The sequence below is a fragment of the Vipera ursinii genome (genome assembly GCF_947247035.1).
Source record: "Vipera ursinii genome assembly, chromosome: 1".
NCBI classification, from domain to species: domain Eukaryota; kingdom Metazoa; phylum Chordata; class Lepidosauria; order Squamata; family Viperidae; genus Vipera; species Vipera ursinii.
The window spans coordinates 129,314,958-129,340,392 of NC_139512.1; the positions used below are offsets into that span (position 1 = coordinate 129,314,958).

The window sequence follows — 25,435 nt, forward strand, 5'->3', positions numbered from 1 at the left end:
AAACTGGACTTGGATCGTTTGTGGGAACGTAACAACTCCAGGCTGATTTCTTCTTGACTCCAGGCTTTGCCTCTCCTCCTACATCAGATTCCATCACATAAGCTTGGTATCTGATCTTACTTGCAGCCCAAGACAAAATGGTCAGTGACCAGCTGAAAAGGGGCATGCCCACAGCAAACTTAAGCAGCCAATCGGAGGATGGCAAATTCTACCCATTGACCATGCCAGCAATATCACTGAAGCATTGTACTTAAGGCAAGAGTTGTGTCAGGAAAAGAAGTAAAACATCAGATGATGTTAGGGTGTCTCCATACTATGATGGGGATGAAGTGGATAAGATGATAAGAACAAGTCCCTTAAAAGGCCAAGCATCTTCCGATATAGATGAGCCCTGAAGTAAAAGAAGCAAATGAGAATGGACTATTCCATCCAAAAATTACTATATATACTTGTAGATAAGCCAACCTTCAATTTTTTCACCAAAATATAAAAAATATGCCACCTGCAGATAAGCAGACCTTTGAAATTTTTGTAAATTTTAATCTTCACAGTTGCCTTATTTGAGGATGGCACATTTTTTATGGTATTTTGGTTTTAAAAAATCAAGGTTTGTTTATCTGTGGATGTTCTTATCTCCAATCATATGGGTACTTTTAGAAAGTATTACCATATATACTCAGGGATAAGCCCATCATGGATAAATCATAATTTGGAGGTATATTTTAGCTCTAACATCGTTGGCTTATCTGCATGTGTATAAGAGTAAATTTATGTTTGCAATCTAGGGTACCTATAGTTTTTCAGCTTGTCACCCAATAATTACATTTCCTGTTTCTCCCCCCCCCCCAAATTATTGGACAAATGGACTGATCTAACTACTACTAGTCACATTGTCAGGCAGTCATTTACTTTTCACTTCTAGGGTTTTTATTCTATGAGATCACTTAAGTAAAAGTTTGTTTAGATTTTCCAAGGATGACTTCCTGGTGCTTTCCTTCTGTTGTTCTACCATCCTGAATTCTTCTAGCTAGTAGTCGGTAGAAGGACAGACTTCCTTCTCCTCCTTTCTTGTCCCTCCCCCATTGTCAGAACAACCCAGCTGCCAATCAAACAGCTTTGGAAAGAAGGGAAGAAGGAAGATAAAATGACTACCTGGGAGCTCTGCAACCCTAAAGCTCATGAAGAAGAGGCTGAATAAATAGAGCCAAAGCCCAGGCTTACTCAAAGTAATGATTAAAACTAAAGGTTAAGTTGCCCCGCTGAGAAAGATGCAATGGGAAAGGAGGCAGCAGCTGAGAAAATGGGAGAGAAATACAGTTTTTTTCTTTCCTCCAGACCTAGTATGAGGGAAGGTTTTTTCATTTCCTTCAGCTGGAGTCAAGATTTGGAAGAGGGGAAGAGTTGGTAATCCCCAAATAAGCAGAACGGACATAGAAAAAGTCAAAACTTATGACAGAAAGCAGAAAGTGAGATAAAGCAGAGATCTTTCTGTGTGGAAAAAGATCATCACACAATAGAGGGTGACCACACAAATATAAAGGGTTGAAGACAAAAGAAAAGTAGAGGTCAGCATAAACAAATGTATTAGAGATGTAGAATATAAAGATACGAAAATATAATGAAGCTGGACTTTTAAGTAATGTAGATAAAGAGTCTCTGAAAAATGGATAGCTAAAATAGATTTTGTTTTTATCAGTAAAATAGTAATTTCTGAACTAATTAAAGACATTTATAATTTACCGTTTCTTTTTCATTTCCTTGTAAAATAAAAGTTTCTCCCAGTCTTTGAAGGGAGATACAGAAATAGAGCTAACTCTCTCAAGTTCCCAACACTTCCAATCTTTATTGATTCTGGGTCCATTTTATTTATGGTTAAAAAAAGAACCTGTGATCTAGTCACCTTTGAAGTATTTGTTATTTAAGAAATATATTGTGCTTAGCTGAGTATTTTGTTGCATTTTGTCTTTATTTCTCAGGCTTCTTTGTGTCTCTTTCTATCTTCCATCTTCATATTGACCATTTTTTCCATTTCAGATAGTTAATTGACATAGTAGTTTATATGTACATTTAGAAGAGCAGGGGAGGTTTAATCACTGAAAACACTTTGTTCATCAGTCTAACAGCAATTGAGGAAAAAAGAATTACTCTTAGGTAAGATTACTTATTTTAAGTATATACCCAAAAAAGTATGTCAAAGAGATGAAGTTAACATTCCCAAGCTTTCAAAATCTTTCCCAATAACAGTTTTCCCACCTCACCCTCTTTCTCCTTCATATATTCTCTGAAAATAACCTTGTGAAGAGTTATAATTCCTTCAAGACAAACAAAAGATCAAAGTTATTAGACTGTAGTGAAATATATTGTATAAAGATACTTTACAAGAAAGTCCATTCTTTTTAGGGGCAATGGAAGGGAGGACAAGACAGGAGGAAACTTTTACACTGGAAGCTTTTACATTGGAATCCAGGGACAAGTTATTAGACAATTTTCTCAAGCCGAAAAACCACGAACAGCATGTGTAGTTACTTAAGAGTAGTTTAATTGTCTTCACCTATAGATAGAATAGGGACATGGTGGCTCAGTGGGTTAGGACGCTGAGCTTGTCGATCAGAAGGTCGGCAGTTTGGCGGGTCGAATCCCAAGTGCCGCGTAACAGAGTGAGCGCCTGTCACTCGTCCCAGCTTCTGCCAACCCAGCAGTTCGAAAGCACGTAAAAATGCAAGTAGAAAAATAGGGACCACTACGGTGAGAAGGTAACAGTGTTCCGTGCGCCTTTGGTGTCTAGTCATGCTGGCCACATGACCACAGAGACATCCTCGGACAAGCGCTGGCTCTTCGGCTTTGAAACGGAGATGAGCACCAGCCCCTAGAGTCGGAAACGACTAGCACACATGTGCGGGGGAAACCTTTACCTTTACCTTATAGATAGAATCTCGCCAGACTAAAGCAACTATTTGCATAACTACAAGTATATCTGGGAAAAGCTGGTGAGGAACTGTTTTAAACCTCTTTCTGCAGACCAAACTTTCCAAGCACTGCCTCTTTGCCCACTGGAATGCAGTCCCTCCCTCTGGGAATCCAGACTACATTCCACCACAAGTCTGTACTGAGTTGTCATTGAATCATTAAGATTCCTGATATGGAAATTTTAATTTCTAAGTAGGCAGAAGCTTCAAAGATAAAGATTTTGCAGATCCTAGTTTGTCAGCTGGTTTTGCAGATCCTTGTTTCAAGAATCTCCCTGATGTTGTGGGCTCAATAGGTTTGTTTGGCTGTTCGTAGTAGTCAGGGCCCAGGTTTCTACCCAGGATAAAAAGCTGTATGAGAGAGGTCCAGATTTGAATAAGGACAATAAAGCATTTTAATTTTTGAAATTGGTAAAATAAATTGAAAGCCTTAATGTCCCTTGCATTGAACATATAAAAAAGCATCAATTATCTAATTTGTGTTGCTGAATTTGTTTAATGCTGATCAGAACTTTTACACTACATCAAAACATTATACATTTTGGCAGGAATCATTTGTATTACATGACCAAAGGGCAAACCAATGCAAGTTTGTTTGGGTGCAAGAAGCACTGAAATTTGGCTTCCTTCAAGTTGAAGAAATCTGCATTTATTTCCAGCTAGTTATTTCTCTAGAAGTCTTTGGAATATAGGTGATAATTTTAACTTACTTAAAGTAAGTTTACTTATTTACTTATTGCAGCTGATAAATCTTATAAAATAATTCATTTTAATAAATAGGATGGATTGAATCAACTTATTTTACATATATATTCAAAAGTTGATACCATGTCTCAAATTCTATTTGCATTTGAAAACTACAAACAGAAGTTAAAATTAATTTCAGCACTGTAATTTTATAGAAGCTGATAAACAAGAAGCTTAAGAATGGGGAAAAAAGATTTTAGGGTCCAATAAAACAAATGGTAAATTTTGCTTCTAAAACGGGAACTTCTAGAACTTTTATGAGAGCAGGGCCTTTGATGTCACAGGAAATTATAATTATTTAAGGATATAGAGGTCAACAGTAACTTTAATTGTGCTTAGAAATAAACTGGAAGTTTCTGAAGTTTCAAAACTATAGGGAACTCTGTACATGAATTTTTTTTTTGCTGTTCTAGCAAATTGCCCAAGGAGAGACTACTACACACACTTCAGAGACAGTTTATGTTTCAGAGGCATCCAGAAAGACTGCTGCAGTGGATGTGACCAAGCCATATCTAGCAATCAGATCCATTTTTTCCATGAACGCACAATTGGTACATGTGCTACCTCTGTGTACAAAAAACACATTTGGACATAGATGTTATCTACGTATGAAGAAACACACTGGATACAGGAACATGCTCAAAGGCTTGCTGGCAAGATGAATAAATGAGGGCTGTGTACCGCATCTAGTGAATTTGTAGCTGGTGGAATAAATACACTTAAGAAGTCCTCATATATAATGTATCACACTGGAGGCAAATATCAAATGAGCCCCAGCCTCTAGGGCTCTGTCCGTGGCTCTGTGCTAGTCAGAATTGTTATAAGTGATTTAGAGGATGGAAGGTAAAGAATGCTCATTGAAATTGCAGATGGCATCAAACTAGAGAGATTGGCTAATTAGAGAACAAAATTATAATTTCAAACAACACAGGTCTTAATGTTGAGACTAAACTAACAGGATGTCAAGTATAAAATCCTGTATCTTAGGTAAAAAAAAATCAAATGCATACAGAAGAACAATTATCTCACAATTACATTGGCTTGTTGACAGGATCTGTACCGGAAGCAAAACTAAAAGAAGCCTAAAGATGTGTAGATTTACAAGCACTTTTTATAGACGTATGCAAATCATCCTTTTATTTGATTGATTATAAATATGTGATAGGACAGAGTACTCAGTGTGATTGATAAGGTTAATTGGGTTTGGGTTAATTCATGTGTGTATTTAAATTCATAATAAGAAGTGGAGAGAATTAGGATCATATCCCTCCTATACAGCAAAGGATTTTGGATTAAATTAGGGGCCTATCATTTAATGCCTAGTTATTATTTTAGGTTAGCCGCTATTCAAAAACCTTGAATTCCCTGTGTTAATTGCTAATCTTTGGTCAGTTATTTTTCTTGTTAGTTCTTAATTCCTTTAGTGCAGCTGAGAATTCCAAATACAGAATTGCTTTTTAGCTGGGTTTGTGTTTTGTTTATTTCAAAAATATGTTTTGGAGCCTTTAAATTTTCTTGTACAATGGAACATGGAAACCTAATTTGGTAATGTATCAGAAGGATCTAGGACAGGGATCTTCAAAGTTGGCCCTTTTATGACTTGTGGACTTCAACTCCCAGAATTCCTCAGCAGTGTGCCTGGCTGAAGAATTCTGGGAGTTGAAGTCCACAAGTCATAAAAGGGCCAAGTTTGAAGACCCCTGATCTAGGAGTACTGGTGACCCACAGCTGTGTTTGACTAAGGTATGTGACGAAGCAGCTAAAATAGCCAGTGTATTCTAGAGCAGTACTAATAGAAGCCATTTTCATTGTATTCTGTTGCAACAAGACCACACTTAAGGTACTAAGACCAGCTCTTAAGTATACCACATTTTAAAAATGACACAGAGGGAGTTCAGAGGAGAATTACCAAGATAATTTTCTGGAAACCAATCCCTATGAGGTTCAGTTAGGGAACTAGACATGTTTAGTTTGCAAAAAAGAATATTAAGAGCAGCTACAAATATGTCAAAATCTCTTACGTATAAGAGGAATGAACATGGCCTTTGTTAAAACCAAATTGAGGAAAATAACCAGTGGGTTAAATTCAAAAGATAAGCAATCTAGGCTAAATATTAAGAGGATTTTCTAGATCAGCGGTCCCCAACCTTTGCAGCTTGGCGGCCCAACTGAGAGGGCAGAGGGAAATTGGGCCATGTGAGTGGAGGACCAGTGCACATGTGCACACACATGCAGCTCAACTTGCACGACCGGCAGGCTGGTGCATGCATGCATATGTGCAGGCCCACTGCTCGTGCAAGTCAAGCTGTGCATGCATGCAGGCCTGCCATTCATGCAGCCCAGTTCCAAATTGGCCACAGCCTGGGGGTTGGGGACCCTTGTTCTAGATGTTAAGAGCTGTTAAGTAGTGGAACAATTTGCCTATAAGACTGTGACCCCATCTGGAGGTTTTCAAATCAGGGCACAAATACATAAATTTGTGCACAGGGTTGCACTAGATAATAAGTAAGGTCACATCCATTGTTACATTTTATGATGTAAATAATTTTGGATAATGAGGGGTCCTTGGTGCTCTCTGAGATTGCTTGTTTTCTTTCATTACCCATCAGTGCTAATTTTGGAGAAGCCACATGCAGCAAATTCAGGTTTTAGGAATTATCTCTGATACCTTTGAATGCTTTTGTTACTTACATGGTCATGCCAGCAAGAGGAATTGAGGGCACTTTTTGTACTGTATTATTGTAACATTTCAGGAACAAATGTTTACCTCAGTAATTTGTTGAATCACTGAGGTGAACATCTGTAAAATATTTTCTTTTTGGGTGGTCAGGTAATGGTCAGCATTGAAGACAATGTTTTATGTAATTTAGTATTTTTCACTGTGCATTTACTTGGCTTAGTTACTTCAAGGAGGAATTGAAAATACTGGACAACAAAGATTTTGCTTCTTGAACACTTTTGTTATAGATTTTTGGCTGCAAATCATGAAAATGGCCTGTAATTTAAACTTATCTTGTACCGGTTTATAGAAATTTCCTGTTTTTGCAATTTCTTCTTATATATTTTATGTTTGCTAATTTATTAAACTTATTCATTTAAAATTTACTAATTTCTAATACCTACTAGAATGGCATCTCTTTACTGTTTCATCAGTGTTAAGCCTCAAGACTTTCTTACACAATGGTAATGTATACCCTTCAGTATCTGTTGACTATGCTGCATGGATGGAAAAAAAAAACATGGACCTGTTGTTGAAGCACATCCTGTACAACAAGTACAACTGGAATATCTGTCCAACTATCTAAAAGTAGTGACTTTGCCACTTGAAATGCAGCTGGGAGGTACCAAGTACTGTTGTTACATATGCAAATAGGACAGCTGTCCAAGAGAGTCACATTACATTCAAAAGAAATGGCACCTCTGAAAAAATTTGGTTCCAGGACAGAAAAAACATGGCATATCAACCACTTGTTGACCTGACAAAGATATTTTTGCCTCCATTTCACATAAAACTTGGATTGCTAAAAAGTTTTGTTAAAGCGATGAACAAGGAAAATAAAGGTGTTTGTTATTTGAGGCAGATTTTTCCTGATGCCAAGATTAAGGAAGGCATTTTTGTTGGTCCACATATCAGATATGTCATCAATGACAAGCAGCTTAAAGATCTGTTGGTAGGGCCAGAGAAAATTGTCTGGAAAGCACAAAGTGGTTGAGAATTTTTTTTGGCAATTACAGAGCACCAGCTTTATTCAGTTAATTGACAAACGTTTTACAGAATACAAGATCCTGAATTTTTATTTATTTTATTTATTTTAATTCCATTTATATCCCGCCCTTCTCCGAAGACTCAGGGCGGCTTACAAGCTTAGCAGTAGCCTTCATTCTATGTATATGCCTGCTTATTAGGGCTTTCACACACACCCCAAGCGGCATTATTACAAAGTGAGCTTAATTGCCCCCAACAATTTGGGTCCTCATTTTACCTACCTTGGAAGGATGGAAGGCTGAGTCAACCTTGAGCCTGGTGGGACTCGAACCTGCACTAATTGCAGGCAGCTGGTGTTACTTAAGAATGAAATGCAACATCACTGAAGATTTGTTTTCTGCATTCACACTTGGACTTCTTTACTGAAAAATCTAGGTACAGTCAGTGACACACATCACGAAAGGTTTCACCAGGACATTGCCGCAATAGGAAATCTGTATCAGGGCAACTTGAATCCATCAGTGCTGGCTGACTATTGTTGAACACTGCAGCAAATGCACTGAGTACCAACAAAAAACAGCAGCAAAACACTTTTAGCCTGTTGAACTCATGCAGTGTGTCAGAAATATTATGTAATTAAATACATTATAGGCATTAAAAGTTAATTTCATATTTCTTGAGATTTCTAAGTGATATCTTGCCCTCTCATGGCTAGCTATGGTTGAAGAGAGCAATAACTCATACAGGAGTCTGAACTAAGCTTCTGCCGAGACCTTTAAAATTAGTGTAAAGGTTGTTGTCATGTGTTTAGAATTGCAAGCACACAGTATGTGCCGATGAGGTTATTATGTTTATTCCTGTTTTTTTTTTGTTCATTTGTTTGCTTTTCCTCTCAAGGGATCAAAAAGTGATTTCAATGTGACTGGCCTTCAATTGCCCGTCTGAGGCAAATTTGCTCCCTCAGATGTTTCAAACTTCTAGTTGGAGATAAAAAAATTACTGTCTCCACTGTAGAAAGTTGTTAACCAACTTCTACATATTTAATAATACAGGTTTTTCAATCTGTAGTCTTTTTTTCAGTAAGTAGCTCTTAGGCATACTTCTGTATATCTGAAATGCATGCTTACTAATAGGAAAATGTAGTTTTTTTTAAAAAAAAAAGACCAGAAAAATTGGATATGTATTATAATGAATTTGGTGGCCTGATCAATTTAAAAATAGAAAAGAAACAAGCAAAAAAGTACACTGCTCATATCAAGAACAGATCAGGCAGAACTTCAACATACCTTAGCTATTCCTCCAGTATCTTATTCCTACTTTGTTAATTAAGTTTGCAGCTACCCTCCCTGTGGCATTTCCAGTCAGAGAGGCAGTCAAGAAAGATAGTAATTGCTAGTTACATATTTCTCAAACTTGGTTTGAATGATAACAGTTTATCTTTTATATATAAATAACTCTTGTTAAATATTGGGACATACCACGAATTAGTGTGATTAAAACTACAGTGATGTCTACTTCTTAAAAGGCTTTCGATAGTGGCATTTTATTGCCCTTTGATGTACCTCTGGTAGCTACTTTGTGACTCCCATCAGATTTTTTCTGAAATAAATCAGGGCACTCTGTTTTCATCTTTGTTGGAAAATACTCCTCTAGGAGACCGCCTCCAAAAATATTTCAGAAACCATCCTGACAGATGGTTAGGCTAGAAATCATAACCTTGAGATGCTAGTTTTTCTACTGAGTTAGTTCATTTCATTTTGTATAGCAGCAAAAGCTGTGGATGGATAGATTAGATTAGATTAGATTAGATTAGATTAGATTAGATTAGATTAGATTAGATTAGATTAGATTAGATTAGATTGGATTAAGGCAATATCAGAGAGAACTCAACATTGAGAGTCTCCATAGCCTCTTGTGTTGCTGCGACTCCTCCAGAGAATGTAAGGCAGGGGTGTCAAACTGCCGGCCTGCAGGCCAGATGAGTCATGGCGAAACTGCGCCCACCCCATTGCCAGCAATGGAAAAAAGTCACGACATGTCACGTGACATTGCGAGTTTGACACCCCTGACGTAAGGCTACAGAAAAACTACCTAAGGGGATCATCACAGAAAAGATCAATACAGGGAATATCTGTAAAGAATTACCGTATATGTCAGTCCATAACTGAAATTATTCAATTATTGTTGGAAAGTCAGGGACCCAGTGGCACAAATGAAGTCCAAATATAAGTGGTCAAATAGGGTATTTTGAAAATAGGGAGAAGGAAATATATTACCTAGAGAAGAAAATACAGGATATGAAGTCAGAGACAGATGAAATGAGGTTAGGGGAGAAACTCAGTGTGTCAGGAAGATTACAGATTCATTCTGGGGGATTTACAGAAGGAACCTAGCATTAACGTTTGCTCGGTTGGATTCTATGAATTCTGCAGTTGCTCTCTAATTCAAGGATTGCAGAGTTTCATCATGGAGAAGGAGTTGTGTTACTTAAGCATGCAGGAACTAATGGTTAAAATGCTCAATGCCACTGGACAACCATGCAGAGTACAAGTGGAATAACTTAACTGCCCTGTGCCAGTTGGAAGAATGAGATTTGCTCAAGCAACAAATTAACACAAGTCCACTTGCATAACCTGACAGATCAGTTTGTATTGCCAGGTAAGCAGCCAGCACTTGCTAACTGCCTGCATAAGAAATAAGAGAGACCTGTATTTCTCAAAAGAGGTTGTAGGACTTAGAGCATCAGTCAGAGCAAGGAAATAATTATAGGGAGTACTGAATAAATCAACAGAACTGTAAGAAATGGCATGCCCATTCCTAATGATAATTGGCAAGAATTGTGTTATAGGTGTATGTTTAACATTGACCATGTATTATCAGGAAGTTAAAGGGAGTACCAAAATGCATTTAACCACCGTAAATCTGTGATAGTCGACAAGGCAAAATGAGGTTATTATAAGCAGATTGTATTAACTTTTCCATTCAGTAGTCGAGCCAGTAATCACATTAAAATTAAAAGTATTGTCTGTATTTAAGCAAGTGTACAACTATACAGGAGTTTTCTTGGGATGTTCTTGTAGGTATACGATGCATTAATAATATTGGGAAATTCTGAATAGTTAGGATAAAAGTTCAAGGGAATCATGGAGAAAATAACTTGTAAGCAAATTTGTAACACCTTGAGCTTGCAAGCTCATTTTGAATAAGGAACTCTTGTGAGATTTGTGGAAGAAGCGTATGTTTTTATAAATTACATATTTAGTTTCAAATAATACAAACGCCCTACACCACTTACCTTGTAGCCAGGCCTCTCCTCCCCGGCTCACTTCTGCGGTGTCCCCAGGCTTGCATTTCTCAGTCAGAGGCCTTTCTGGAAGGCCACTGCAGTCTAGAACCGAGCTATGGATTCAATCAGGTCTTATTTTTGCAGGGGTGGGTGTCTTTTCCACGCCGGCACTGAAGGCCCCACTTAGCTGGCCCAGTTCTTCTGCGGCCGAAGGAGCAGCTTCATTCTGCAGCTGAGACTGGAGCTCTGGCCTGCATTTCACAGTCAAAGGTGAAATGGAGTCAATACATAGCTTGGTTCTGCAAGGCCTCTGCAGCCGAGGACCAAGCTATGAATCCATAGCTTGATTCTCAGCTGCAGTGGCCTTCTGAAAAGGTCTTTGACTGCGAAATGCAGGCCAGAGTTCCATTCTCAGCTGCAGAATGAAGCTGCTCCTTCAGCAGCAGAAGAAATGGGCCAGCTAGGTGGGGGTGCTGGAGGTAAATGGAAAAGACACCCCCCCCAAAAAAATAAGACCTGGTTCCTCTTTTGGAGGCAAAAAAAGAGACCAGGTTTTATTTTGGGGAAAACATGCTATGTATCCATTGGGAAGCTCTTCAATTAATCAGTCATACATACTAGTTACCTCATGGCTTGATTGCTACAACATATTGTACATGGGGCTGCTTTTGAAAACTCCCCAGATGCTTCCACTGATTCATAATACAGCAATATGTACAGTGACGGGTATCCCTTGGTATGTCCATTTAATACCTCTGTTTCCGAAGCTACACTGGTTTCTTGTTTGTTTCCAGGTATAATTCAAGGTGATGATCATTATATATAAGTCCCTTCATGGTATAGGGCCTGGTTACTTGAGAGATTGCCTCTCTCTCTCTCTTAATATCTGCACAGCTGTTTCAGTCTGGCAGGATTAGTGCACTCTGAGTTTCTGCAGTGAAGTTTGCTCTGAGATCTGGGTGGCCTCCATCCTATTGTTGTTTTGAAAAGCCTTGAACACCTGGCTCTTTTTCTGGCCTTTGGTGAAGGTGAGTGAACACCCTTGGGTTGTAAATAATAATAATACAAAAAGGAATAAAAGAGAAAACATAGAGATACAGGAGACCAATAGCCACATATTTCCCCACTTAGAATTTGCAAAACCTGTTCCAAGAGAGTCTGATTAGACAGATTGCAAGAAGCTATAATTACCTAATTATCAAATGTGTTGGTATTGCTTTCTGTGCGTTTATACTGTTATTCTAACTAAAATTTCAAGGAATCTGTATCAGTGTATTTGAGAGAGGGAAAAGGTGTTAGATTTTGCCCAAATTGCTTACTGGAATCTGGAATTTATTTATTTTTTTTAATTCCATTTATATCCCGCCCTTCTCCGAAGACTCAGGGCGGCTTACAAGCTTAGCAGTAGCCTTCATTCTATGTATATGCCTGCTTATTAGGGCTTTCACACACACCCCCAAGCGGCATTATTACAAAGTCAGCTTAATTGCCCCCAACAATCTGGGTCCTCATTTTACCTACCTCGGAAGGATGGAAGGCTGAGTCAACCTTGAGCCTGGTGGGATGCGAACCTGCACTGATTGCAGGCAGCTTATTTAATTGTATCCTGCCTTTATTATTTCTATAAATAACTAAAGGCTGTGAACATATCCAACATACCTTCTCCTCCTACTTTCCCCACAAAACCCTGTGAGGCATGTTGGGCTGAGAAAGAGTCACTGGCCCAAAGTTACCAAGTTGGCTTACATGGTTAAGGCTGGAATAGAACACAGTTTCCCGCTTTCTAGCTTGGAGCCCTAGCCAACTAACCAAACTGGTTCTTCTGTCCAAGAATGTTACCAGCTTTTTATCTTTTTATATTTTATAGCCATTCAGCATTTAAAGCACCTGAGCTCCATTTAACTGATCCAGTCTTTTTTTTTTAATTTCTCTTTCTAGATTGCCTATGCTGCAGTGGATTGTGCCAAAGAACAAAACCATGACTTGTGTAAGCAGGAAGGAGTGGATGGATATCCAACCTTTAACTATTATAATTATGGAAAATTTATAGGAAAATACAATGGAGACAGAGGGGTAAGTATATGCTGGAAAACAAAAGTCAGCTACTTAAATGGTAAATAAGCATATATGGGGTGGGACAGCATTTAACAAAGGGGATTTAATGCTTACATAAAGAAGGCTACGTTTGGTTATCATCCTGTCTCCTTGTTTATATTTGGCATTAAGTCATTTTGGAACCTTTTATTGTGAGTCTTGCTTATTAAAATATCTGAATGTATTTGGCATAAGTGAAAATTAGCCTCAATTTTTTGTATCCAATCCTAGCTAATGTAGCAAATAAACTCATCCAGAGGATGTTTGAAAACTCATTTTGAATTAGATTTTCAGTTGTCCTTTGGGTACACTGAAATTATGAGAGGGCATTCCAAAATATCCTAAGGACTTCCTTTAATATTATTGCAGTTACACCATGCGGGAATTCTATAGAAATAGGGCCTTAACAATTTAATATTCAATGAATAATAATGTGTTATAAATTTTTCATGTGTAATAGTTTGCTTTTAGAATGAGATTTTATCAGCCAAAAACTCAATTAAAAATTGAAACAATTAATCTAGAGAAGATTTGATTGGAACATTTATTAGAAGAAAGGTTAAAGTTGCAACATAAAAATTCCTGCAGAGATTCACAGGTAGTCCTCAACTTAGGTCCACAATTGAGACCAAAATTTATGTTGCTAAGTGAGAAATTTGTTAAGTGAGTTTTGCCCCATTTTACAATCTTTATAGCCACAGTTGTTAAGTGAACCATTACAATTGCTAAGTTAGTAACCCAGTTGTTAAGTGAATCTGGCTTTCCCATTGTCTTTGCTTGTTAGAAAGTTGCAAAAGCTGTTCACATGACCCTAGGACACTGCAGCCGTCATAAATATGAACCAGTTGCCAAGCATCCAAATTTTGATCACATGACCACATGGATGCTGCAACTTTCATAAGTGAAAAATGGTCATAAATCACTTTTTCAAGTGCCATTATAACTTTGAACGGTCACTAAACAAACTATTGTAAGTCAAGGACTTCCTGGTACTTTTGGATGCAAAGAGAAAGATGCTTTTCTTTTTTATTTCTCATTTTGGTAACTGCCGTTAGTGTTCTTTTAAGTATGAGCTATCCTTACATCAACTATAAAGAGCACTAATTTGTTTTTAAGCCATAGTATTACTGATTTTATCAATTCAGTTACAAAAATTAAATGGCTTGTGAAAATGATAAATAGCAATAGCTTATATACCACCTCATAGCACTTTACAACACTCTCTGGATGGATTATAATGTAAACATTATTTGCACATTGCCCCCAATAATCTCATTTTACTGACCTTGGAAGGATTGAAAGAATTGAACTGGATCGAACTCCAGGCTGTGGGCAGAGTTTGCCTGCAATGCTGATTTCTAGCCAATGGGCCATTAGGCCTCTATTTTTGTCATGTATAGATGATGATTTATCAAATTAATGTTCTTTTAACATGCTTGGAAAATGTATTTTTCCATGCATATTGGAAAAATTAATTAGTTGTTACATTACTTCTTTTTTCTTTAATGACCGATGCAGTCTTATCTCATAAGCAGCTAAAATATGTGAGCTAGAAGAAACTATTATTGCCAAGCTATTATTAAATGAGTCACCTGTGTACCTTTGCTTAAAGTAACAGGCATATTTACCTCTTCTTTCTTGCAGCTTGTTTTAAACAATGTTAGCTTTGTTGACAAGAATTCTGGAAATCTCTCTTTAACATTATATTACACTTCTATTCTTACTGAAGAAATCCTCAAGCTTTGCAATACTGTTACTGTTAAATTTTATAAAGTTATAAAGTTAAGGACTTGTGTAAATAAGGTCATGTTAGGGATCTTGCAAATTTTGGGGGGGATGTTTTAGAGAGCAGTATTGTAATAGCATTTTATTCCTGGATCCCATCAAATAATGTCTGTGCATTGGAGGCCAAAACATAGTAACTGACCCATTGTACAGGATGGCAAAAGCTGGTTGATGATGCTATTGGCAGTTTCAGACCATAAACATTGCACCATATCTATCTTCTGTGCATTGTACTGTATAGTTCTTTAGATCTTGATATCTTGCTACTCTGCAGTGAGTATGGAAAAAGATAGGTGAAGAGTATGAATTACTATGAAGAAAGACAGAATTGAACCTCTGAAAAAAGTCATTCATTCATTCATTCATCAAAATATCTATAGCTGCCCATCTCAGCCAAGTGAATGGGCGGCTTACAATTCTAAAACAATAAAACACTTGAAACAATTAAAAATGATAAAACAATAAAAACATCCAAAAAATAAATATATACTGCAGCCGAGATAGTTAACCACCCAACAGTAAAACCTTAAGACATTCTGAGCCCCAGGCCCGAGGATATAGCCAAGTTTTTAAAGCCTTATGAAAGGCCACCAGGGTTGAGGCTATTCTAATCTCTGAGGAGAGAATATTCCACAAGGCAGGAATATAGCAGAGGTAGCCCATCTTCTAGTCCCTGCCAGTCAACTTCATTTGACTGACAGGATCTGCAGCATGCATTTAAAAGCTCATTTAATTTGTAGGAGTATTATTTTCAATGGTTACATATTGCCCGTTTTGTTAAAATGATGAGGGAAGCATCATCAGCTTCACTGGGCTGGATAATACATTTTGGATAACATTTGTAATAGCAGGTAGAGTTCTAATCAAAAAGTAGTTGTTCGGGGTGTTTACTAGAGTCTCAAATTTTATAACTAGTGATGCGTAACATTCTCAGTTAAGATTGACAGATGCAGCAGATAAAGTGAAGTAGCTCACTTCCTATTGCATTGTGTGTCCAAGCATTTTGAATAAATTGTCAGGTCTAATCTAAACGTCTCAGAAAAATTTAAATAAAAATATTTAAAGGTATCTGCAGTGGCTTAGTTTTAACTCTCACTGTTTGTTGGGAAAAATCTAAGGATACTGAACTAATACCCTATTGATTGTAGGTATCATTCTTGCTGCTGAGTTGCCACAGAGAAAGCAACATTCATTTATTCATTCATTCATTTTTATATCACTGATTCCCAAAGTTTTGTAATGATTTTTAATTAAACACAGTATTACACATCTTGGGAATGTCACTTATCTTTCTTGAAATCATTTGTTTTGTGTCATGCTAATCAATAGGCTAATAACGCAGAAGATCATTCATAAGGATAATTTGACACTAGAGAGAGAAGCTTATCTTGATAATAATACTTTTTAGACTGGATCAATTAGATCTTTATTGAGGGGTTTGTTTGGATAAATGTTCGGAGTTTTTTTAATCAATTTTCATAAACCACAGCCCCGATAACTTTACATCACTATATGTAAAGGCACTTCTTGTAGTTTCTCCTTATTTTTTCTAACAATTAAGTCTTCATGTATTGTAATACATAAAATGTTATACGGTATATGGAATGATTGAACTAATAATAAAATTTTACATAGGGAATTGGAAATTATGTTATCCTAAATAAAAGAATATAATTGGAGGGAGTTATATGTGTGAGTCTGGGAAGGGAACTCAGGGTATCCTTATCATGACAAATATCTTCCTTTCTAATTTGACCTCTCCATCTCCAGCAGAGGTGGGGAACGATGGCCCTTTTATGTCTTGTGGACTTTAACTCCCAGAATTCCTGAGCCAGCATGGCTGGTTCAGGAATTCTTGGAGTTGAAGTCCATAAGTCATAAAAGGGCCATCATTCCCTACCCCTGATCTAGAGCAACTGTGGTGAATGAGATATTTACTTAAGGAGAGAGGTCCTCTTAAGGCCAAATTATCCCATGTTGTCTAGGAACAAGAGTCCTCTCTTCAGAGCAAAGATCTCTACGCTTATGTTTCAATATGTAACTAATTAGTTGTTTTTGTCTGACATTCTAGGAATCTGGATTTTCGGTTTACATGCGAACTCTCCGAGAGAGAGATCATGAGAAAATAGGGAAGAAGAAAGATGAGTTGTAATTTCTGTCTCAAAAAGAAACAAACAAACAAGACAAAACAATTCCACTGCACTGTGAAGGGTCTCAGGGTCACTGGTACAATGCCTGAGATTATACATCTTTTAAAGAACAGACTTTGCTTTTATAGACCGCCATTGCCATTTTCTACAACTTTGAAAATAAATTTAAATCATTATCTTTTTTTAAAAAAGAAAAATACCGTCATTGTTGCCATATTCTGTTATGGAGAAGAACAAAAGAAGAGCATTTTCTTGCTGTTCAGTGCACCTATGCCCATTGATATTCCTATGCAATCTTTTTGTAATCTGTAGGTTCGATAGTGATTGCCTCTGACAAAGTAATCTTTGTGATTTTTTTTTAATTTTTGAGAAGAGACTTTGTGAGAAATGGCTTTTTAAAATGGGAGGGGGGGAATAAAAGAAGATGCAAAAGTATTCATCAGGTGCAAGTAGAGGAAGTAGAGAGCATGCTGGTCCCCTCAGAGTCCTCGGCCCAAAGATTCTTCAAGGGCAGTTTTACAGGGCACGTGTGCCTAGCACTTACTTCAGGACCCAGCTGAGATAAAGGGGCACTTTCAGTCCAAGGAGTCCACGTTCTGCACAGTATCACTTTGATGGGACATCATCAAGAACAGGATCGGTACAACTTAGGGGTTGGGGAAGGAGACTAACTTCCCATAACCAGTGGAGACATTTCTAGCCACTTTCAATTTTGCCAAACATGTCAAGTTACGATTAGGATGTCCTCTTGCCAACTTTCAAAGATTATGCTTCTTCTCCCCCTCCCCCTCCAGATTAATGTGGGAGAGTCATTTTTAAGATGCTCAGGGATAATAGGAAATAATGAAGCAGCATTGGGCCATTTCAGATCTTAATTGACTGTAGTGGTTGGTGTTCCTTTTCCTCCTCTTGTTTTTGTAATATGCCGTACCTGAATTGTTTACATATCTTTATAGAATGTGTGATTGATTAAAATCAATGTCTCTGCAGCAGTACACATCAAGTATGAAAATGACTCTTGGTGTATGTGTTGACATTCACGTTGTCAAATGCTCCTGTGGGTTTAAGTGCAGGTAGAAGCTTCTGTTTATGACAACAACTGAGTATTTGCTAAGCATTCCAGAGGCATTGACAGAGGCATTGATATTTTTGATAGGCAGAACCATCCTGCAACTATATGTGTTTATGTTCCAAAGGCTTGTCTGTATGTGGATATTAAAAGAATTTTTTAAGAGCTCTATAGAAACAGGTCATACTTTTTTAAAAAAACAACAACACACCACTTGTTTGGCCGTGTCAGCAGTGGAAGAAAATACAGCATTAGAACCAGCTTTTACAAGTCTGTAATTGTGTGCTGATTCTGTGAAGGTGATCTGGACAGTGTCTTTATGGCTTTATGACTATAATTATTATTTTTTGTGATTTTTGAATTGGATCCAAAAATAAAGATTGGAAATATGCAATATTGATTCCCTTTATTGTAGAAATATAAACTGCCTGAAATTGTGCAAGTGGGTAGAAAGTCCTACCACTGCAGTAAACTATTGGTGCCTTCTGAAAAGTCCTGCATTTTCATTTACTTATTCTCTCTCCCAAAGGTAGGAAAGAAAACCTCTTTGCATTTTTTTAAAATTTCTTCACTAGGAGACTCCTTTGCTCCCTCTGGTGGAAGATTCAGAGAAATTATAAAAGTTGATCAATAACATCTGGAATATCTCCACTGTAGACTACTTCTCTGCAGTGCATAGGGAGCTACAGAAGAGAGTGTGCATATATGTGAGAGAGAATAGGGTAAGTGAAATTTGGGACTCAACATAACCTTCCAAAAGTTTTGGAGTTGGAGCTGATCCCACGTACAGTAGGAAGAGGGTTGCATAGAATGGAATTAACTTGGGGACCAGCTGCAGTATCAAGAACTGTAAAAAAAAATTCTTTTACAAAACCTTACCTTTTATCAAACATGAACAGTCCTCCTTCACACCACAAATCTGGAACCTCCTTTGTCTGTGGAATGTATAACTGAGTAAGTTTATACTTCATAGATGGTAGTGTGTTTTAGATGTCATGAGATCACAAGCTTATGCATGTTGTCCTAGCATCTTTCTATACAGAATCCATTCTTATCACCTATCACATTTATTTTAATTCTATGTTAATATGATTTGTTTCTTTTTTAGCAAACTACAATTGATGTGGGTTGTTTTATTAGAGACTGTTTAGCAGTGTAGCCTAAAATGGTGAATTGTTAAAAAGTTTTCATTACCACCTCCTTTGCACATGAGCATATTCTAAAATATTGACTTGCCCTTGAGTTTAATTAGAGTATTAAAATGCAGTCTTGAATTTTTTTCCCAATAAAATCCAGAGACAAATATTTAAGCTGAATTGTACACACGTTTATCTTATATTTTGCCCCATGTTACTGACTTCATAAACCAAGGTTGCTGAGTTCATTGTTTCCTTGAAATGTGCTCCTAAAAATCCCCTTCATTCTTTTCATAGCATGGATGGCTAAACAGGATTATATTGTAAAACACAACAACTTGGAGAATGATTCCTAGTTTGTTCAATCCTTCACAAGTTCAAATTGCCAACCTGGATTTATAGTTCCATATTTGGGTGGAAATAAGTCAGGAGCATGTTTAACTTTGCATTTCTCATTAGCTTAGCCACTTACGTTAGATTTTTTTTATATTAGCGTTATGCTAATGGTAATCAACAATTTTGCCAGCAAGTCAAGATCTCTTCTTTCTGCTAAGCCATTCTGTATGAATGCAGCCACAACATCTTACGTGATGCTTACTTCTAACACTTGGTTCATTAATAGAATTACTTTACAAAGGAGGACTGAGAAAGGAGATCTCATAGGGGTTCCCACCCTTCTTTTATTCTCAGTGCACTTCCTGCTTTTTTCCTGGCCCAATTAATGCTTGTATTTGTTTGGCACTCATTAATCAGTTGGAGCCCCTACTATGAATTCAGTGAATGGTGATAGGCTGATTTGCCTTGTTTGGTAGTAGCTTGTTAACCATAACATAAATTTAAGCAAAGTTACCATGCCAAGCAGGATCTTTTATTAGACTCTGCATGATCTTTCCTATTAGACAGTTAGCTGTCTGGAAAATTAATGCTGTTTTTTTTTCCTTCTCTCTCTCTGAATACAATCTAGCCCTTGCTATCTTCATTTTCCCCATCTTTTACTCTGAGAAGGTTATAGTTAATGGATTTTTCCTCTGGAGGTTTTTAGCAATATAAAAGTGATTGTTCATGTATTACTAGATTGTTCTTGTATTACTGCATGTGTTGTTCTTGTATTACTGCATGTGTACTGAACACAAAAATAATGGAATTAAGCTTTGTGCAGATAACTGTTTATTCTGAGCAAGAAAGCCAGCTGCTTTTCTTTCTCCTCCCTTGTATTACTCTGACATATTCCATGTTGGGAACTGCTTGTGAACTAATTATTTTGTAGATACTCACTAAAGACAGAGAAGGCGGCACTTTTTACTCCTCTCTTAAATTCAGCAACTACAATGACAATCAAGTGAGACAAGAAATTGAACACAACTTCTGGCTTTATAAAATGTAGTTTGGTAGCTATTGGGAGCATCATAGAAATGATACATCTTCTTTCCAATGAAATTTCACAATGTATTTGATTATATCCATGTTAAAATGGATTAGATATATTTTAGTTACAATACTAACAAATAGTATTGTTAGCTGGATCAATACAAGTGTATTAATGTGTGCATCAAACTGGAAAGAGGTCTTGAGAAAAATATCCAAAGATTCTGTCTTAAGCCCTGTTTTATAAGTGACATCAGAGTGGGCAGTGAAGAGATATTTATTAAATTAATAGATAATACAAAACTAGGGGTGATAGCTAACATCATGGAAGACAAAATCAGATCTTGATAGGCTCAAACATTGAACCAAGATGAAACGTGAAAGATATATACAATTTTGCTTTTGTCCTGTCCCAGTCCACGCACACATACACCTTGGAGTTTTAAATGCTTTATTGAGGCATTGCAACAGGTTCTGCTCACGAGAAATATAAAAATCCAAATAAATCCACATTTGTACAAACAAGACACAAAGTTAAAAGCAAATACAAAGTCCAAGGGCAAGGCACAAGTCCGCAAATCGACAGGTGAAATCCAAAGTTCAAGCACGATAACCAAAGTCCAAGTCCATAATACAAGTGCAAAATCCAAGGTCCAATCATGAGATCAGCAAACAAGACACAGGTCTAGAATCATGAAAGCAGGAGTTACAAAATCAAGAGCACATGCATGGCAGGAAATGGACAGTTGTCTCCAGCATCACTTTGCTCTATGCGCTTGGGCTAAGTAGTCTGCCAGCTGGTGCAGTTCATTAGGAGGAGCAAGGCTGCCTCCGCACAAGTAGCCTCGCCGACCTTGTTGTGCCTCCGTTGTTTTGACCCTGTGCATCCTGGGATCTGGCCCGGGAGGCAGTTCCTCCTTATCCCGGCTAGCCAACTACAGCTGTGTTCCTTCTCCACCATGCACTTCTGACTGGTCATCCAAGACTCTCGGCTGCAGCTGTGTCTCTTCTCTCTCCTCTTCAGCAAGGCACTCATCTGGTTGCTTCTCTGACAGCTCATCCAAGGTTCCTGACCTCTCCTCATCCTCTTGCCCATCCACTTATGGTACAGAAGTCCCCTGTGTCTTCATTCCCCACTCTGAAGTCTCTGGAGCTGTCTCCTCTTCATCATCTGAGCTGGCATCCAGGGAAGGCATTACAGCTCTAGTGTTACTAAAATTAAAGGCAAGAGGAAGAACCCTCTTGAAAATGTGGGGGGAAACTGAATTGTAAGCAATATGAACCTATAGTGCAGTGTGACTACATGTAGTCCTCAATTTACAATCGTAATGGAGTCTGCCCATTAGGGTTGAAGGTCAGGCAACATTAAATAAACTGCCTCAAGTAATGACCAAGCCATCCCTGCTCTCTTCAGTGCATTTGTCAAACGAATGCACAGGTCATTAAGTGGGAGTTCAAGAATGGGGGAGATCCTGGGAGGTCTAGTGCAGGCACAAGCCCACTTGCCTCAGGTCTCCCCCAACCCATGCTCTGCTTCCCAGTCTTTGGTTGCCTTGCATGCCGGCCCACTACACAGCTGACTATCTTGCCAGCAAGAAACAATGAGGAAGTAAAAAGTTGGGTGTGCCTAATTCTGCCCCTTAAAAAAATAAAAACTTGCAATGCCAATTAATGATAAGTTTGTATCTAGAAGCCACATACAAATTTTGTAAAGTAAATGGAAAAATTAAAAAGTGAGCTAACATTACACAATGTGCTGTTATCAGCCTTTGAAGAATTTGCCTGGTACTCAAAGGGTCTGCACTTTGGGACAGAAGAGTCATACAGTCGGACTGTTGGCTGACAGGCATTTCACCTCCTCAGTTATAATTTCAACTTCCTTGTCAGTAGCCACAAAATAATCCCCCCCTTTTCTTTTCTAGGGTTTCAGGTTTGTGGGAAGGGCAGAAATGTTAATCCCCCACCTTCCCTTGGAAAAGCTACTCTTCATAAGAGGCATTGCCGCTTGAGCTACTGAGATTTATTTTAATTACTGTAGAAGAAACTACTTTTGTGAAAAAATACCAATTTTGTATTATATTTCTTTCTAAAGATAAGAGTTTTATACTGTAAAAAAAACAATGGATAAAAGAGGTTAAAAAATTGTGGGCCAAACTTTCTTCGTTTTTTTTTTGCCCCAATTCAGTAGATTTTATATCAGATTTTGGCCCAGACTTTCCTAATTAAACAGCTATGGAGCTCAAATTGATACCCGCGGGTTTGTAGTATCTGAATCTTTTGTAGGCCATTAAAGTTTGTTTATTTCAGACATCTTGGCTGAAAATGAAATGAGCTATGAAAGCATAAATGGGTAGAAAATTATATTTGCATGTTCAATGGGAGAGGGGTAGGAAGAGAAATCGTCTAAGGCTGAAGACAATACATACCAATGGGAAAACTGGATGCTTTAATGTTCAAGTCATTGTCGAGTAACCAGGGAGAACAACTCTCAAAGCCCCGTAATTGTACTGAACATGCACTAAAGCCAGTGATTCAGAGTGATCTCAAAAGATGAAGTCACCATTGGCAAGTTGAAGCTTTAATTTTTAGTTAATAAAAGTCTGCCCTCCTCAGCAATTAATACAGATAAGGGGACAGCCAACAGCTTTGGAATACACGGACAATTTTGTTTGTGGTAGACAAAATAGGACTTGATGGGAAAAGCTATAGCTATTGCCTCCATTCTAAAGCTAATTATACTTTTGTCCTTCCTACAGAGATCAGCAATGAAAGACCTTCCTATTTCAAATGTAAACACTGGGGGTGAACTGATTTCTTAAAAGCTTAGATCTGGGAACTATTATATTTCCAGTGCTCGATGAAAAACCAGGCCAGGGATGCAGATAGTATTTGATTAAAGAAAACGTGCTTTGTGAGTAGTCATTATGGTTTTAGCTAAATGTTTCCATAACTGCATTATGTAAAACTGTAAAGTTACTCCTGGGCCTTAATTTTGCCTTTCTTCCACTTTACGCACTAGATTATGGCAAATAGTAAGGATAGTAATTAACGTATGCTTCTGCCATAATTTGATTAAATGTTGACATGTTACAAAGTTCAATTTAAGAGTACAGGTAGTCCTTTACTTATGACCACAAGTGAGCCCAAAATTTCTGTTGCTAAGTGAGACATTTGTTAAGTGAATTTTGCCCCATTTTACGACCTTTATAGCCACAGTTGTCAAGTGAATCATTACAACTGTTAAGTTAGTAACATGGTTGTTAAGTGAATCTGGCTTTCCCATTGACTTTGCTTATTAGAAGATCTCAAAAGCTGTTCACATGACCCCAGGACACTGCAGCCGTCATAATATGAGTCAGTTGCCAAGTGTCTGAATTTTGAGGTTGCAATGGTCCTAAGTATGATAAACAGTCATAGGTCACTTTTTTCAGCCCTGTTGTAACTTAGAACAATCACTACTGTTGTAAGTCAAGGACTACCTGTATGTCAGCTCTTGTCTTTACTGCCCCTTCCTTTCATGAGGCATCTCTTAAATTCCTGAAATGTATACTTTAAAAAAGCGTGTAGCTTGTTCAGACTGAGAGGCATTATTGCTCTTTAAGTGATCTGCTAGGGGCTACAATTCAGAATGTGGGTGAGAACAAACATGCCATTATGAGAAGAAGCCTGCTGAGGTCCACAGTGCATTTAGCACAGCACTGTGTGCATCTAGTCTTGGGAATAAAACTTCCAGGATTTGTCCAATACCTTTTTAAAACACAACAACAGTTTTTGTGATTTAAGTGATTATAATAACCAACGGCAGCAAATATTTGTGCCTTGGGTACCAATGAGGCCAGAACAAAAACTAGAATTGGCATAGATTTCAACTGAACTTAAATCAAGCGTTAGTCTCATGGTTTTCCATGGATTTAAAAAATCCATTTTAATTAAAATTTAAATCCAAAATACAATCTAGGGGTAATTTTGGAAAGATGGTATTTCAGGTTTTTTCAGAGAAATATGTCCAGGTCAACAGATCATCTATCTCAGTTGAAAAGGTATTTATTAATGGATTCAAGAAAAAAATCATGAAATATCTTGCTTTAAAAAGTGCATAAACTACCGTAGTTTATTGGAATGTATGTTCAATATTGGAGGCAGAGTAAGGAGCCTACTGGTGCCTCTATCTCATTATGCCTTTTAGCTAAAAGAGCAGATGGACATATTTATGAGCACACATTCCAAGACATGTATTGTAAATCAGGTTTATTTTAATACTTTTGCACTGTATAAAATGTGTATAACTTTGTGTTAATGGCTTTTACCAGTTGGCAATGACCACTTATCTATAGAAAATATTGATCACCTTATGACTTGGGCACCTACAGATGACAAGGAGAGAGAAAAAAAATCAATCATCATATTCTTTTATTCTTTAACACACCAGAAAGAAATACTAAGATCTCATGACGTGCGCAAATTTATTCAATATATACAACTGGCAGCAATGATTCTATAGTGCAATAATCCATAAAGTAGTGATTAAGTATTCTGATCAAATAATGTAATTTAAACATTACTAATTGGTTAGCTCATCTGGTAAAACATAGTCTATGCTAGCCTACTTTAAGAATGCTATGAAAACATAAATTAGGTATGTTTACTTTATCAGACAAATCACCAAGATCAATTTGTTGAACAACATGGATGAAAGTAATTTTTCATTCTCCCCATTATATGAATTTTTGTATGTGACATATATGTTGCAGCTATTTAGTCCTTTCACAAATATGAAATATCGAATGACTCCCAGTACTAATTTCCCATGCATTTAATATAGTTTGAAGAGTGTCACGTAAAAGATAAAGTCATTTTGAGATGGCCATACTCACTGAGAGTGAGAAGGGTGGCCATATAAATTGGACAGATAGACAAATAGGACATCCGGCTATTATTTTTAAATAATTGATGTATTTATTTACAATGGATTGGAGTCAAAATTTCCTGTTCAGTTTATGGAGAGAAGTTAAAAACCAGCAAAGGCTCCCATGAGACACGTTTTTTTACTTCAGCTCCCATCGGTGCCAACCAGCATGACCAGTAGAAAGGGATTAGAGGAACTGTAGTTCCCAGATTTAAGAGGATAGCA

General features: G+C 37.4%; 1 protein-coding gene across 1 annotated transcript in view; it reads left to right on the forward strand.

The window, feature by feature from the left end:
- The window catches only part of PDIA5 (protein disulfide isomerase family A member 5), a 255,436-nt gene extending 237,165 nt beyond the window's left edge, over positions 1 to 18,271 (forward strand). Inside the window, exons 16-17 of the mRNA XM_083349866.1 lie at positions 12,644 to 12,778; positions 16,656 to 18,271. Of these exons, the coding sequence (XP_083205992.1) occupies positions 12,644 to 12,778; positions 16,656 to 16,736 (216 nt within the window). The 3' untranslated portion in view covers positions 16,737 to 18,271. The remainder of the gene's footprint in view (positions 1 to 12,643; positions 12,779 to 16,655) is intronic.
- Positions 18,272 to 25,435: the final 7,164 nt, after the last annotated feature.